The 931-nt window shown below is 48.2% G+C and overlaps 1 protein-coding gene across 1 annotated transcript in view; it reads right to left on the reverse strand.

Annotated features, from left to right (window-relative positions):
- The window catches only part of TTC14 (tetratricopeptide repeat domain 14), a 76,004-nt gene that overhangs the window by 7,954 nt on the left and 67,119 nt on the right, over positions 1-931 (reverse strand). The window contains exons 5-6 of the mRNA XM_031055433.1: positions 740-901; positions 323-522 (exon numbers count right to left, since the gene is read on the reverse strand). Of these exons, the coding sequence (XP_030911293.1) occupies positions 323-522; positions 740-901 (362 nt within the window). The remainder of the gene's footprint in view (positions 1-322; positions 523-739; positions 902-931) is intronic.

The raw sequence follows: 931 nt of genomic DNA on the forward strand, positions 1-931 counted from the left end.
CGTTTTTTTTTCCTCCCCAAGAGCAAACCAAAAAAGATTATTTTAAGCTTAATGCACATCAGAACTGCAATTCTTAAAATATGGCTTGGTTCAAGTAAAAATTCATGCATCCAGAAATGGTGAACTTTTCAACCCAACATGTGGGTCACTGCTGTGAAAGACATGTTCACTGGCTGAGGAAATTATCACAAGCTGCCCACAAAGCCAGGCACTACCCGTCATCCCAAAGCTGTTTCAGCTTTACACATTCCACTCCATTAAGAGATGCATGAGGCAACAAATACATGTCAAAAACGAACTATTGACCAAAGCTGTATCTTACAGTGATTTCCAAATCTGCAATTTCCCGTATGACACCACTTCCCAGACAAATCAACACCATGAAAAAGCCAAATTCACGGATAGATGTAATCCTCCCAATGACGATATCACCCCGCTCGATGTCGCGGAAGAACAGCTCTCTCCTCTCCTCCCTGGGCACCTCCAGGAACCTCTCCAGGGGTGGCATGACAGCATAACACTCTGCAACAAGGCACAGCCGGTTACAAACGGCCAAGCTGCATCCTAACATCACAAAATATTTGACGACAGCAAAACACATGAAAATATGATTTCCTGTACTAACAGGAAGCTTACGCATAGCCTATAAAAATCAACAGGAAAAATTTTGAGCCTCTTTTTAAAGGTACGGCAAATTGAAGCGCTGCCTTTACAGAGTGACCGCCCCCAACTCACACACCCTCATTCTCCTCGATGCTGTCCTCGATCGGCCCGTTGGGTTTCCACGAGTGCGCGAACAGCAGATCCGCCTTCTTGGCGATGAAGCGCTTTATCTCGGTGTCGATGCTCGCCCTCTCTTTCCTGGGGGAAGGAGAACGCGGTGAGTCGCGCCCCGCGGCCCCTCACCAGGCGCCCGGCCGCTGCCCCGGCG

Source organism: Geospiza fortis, unplaced genomic scaffold (genome assembly GCF_000277835.1).
Source record: "Geospiza fortis unplaced genomic scaffold, GeoFor_1.0 scaffold172, whole genome shotgun sequence".
Lineage (NCBI taxonomy): Eukaryota > Metazoa > Chordata > Aves > Passeriformes > Thraupidae > Geospiza > Geospiza fortis.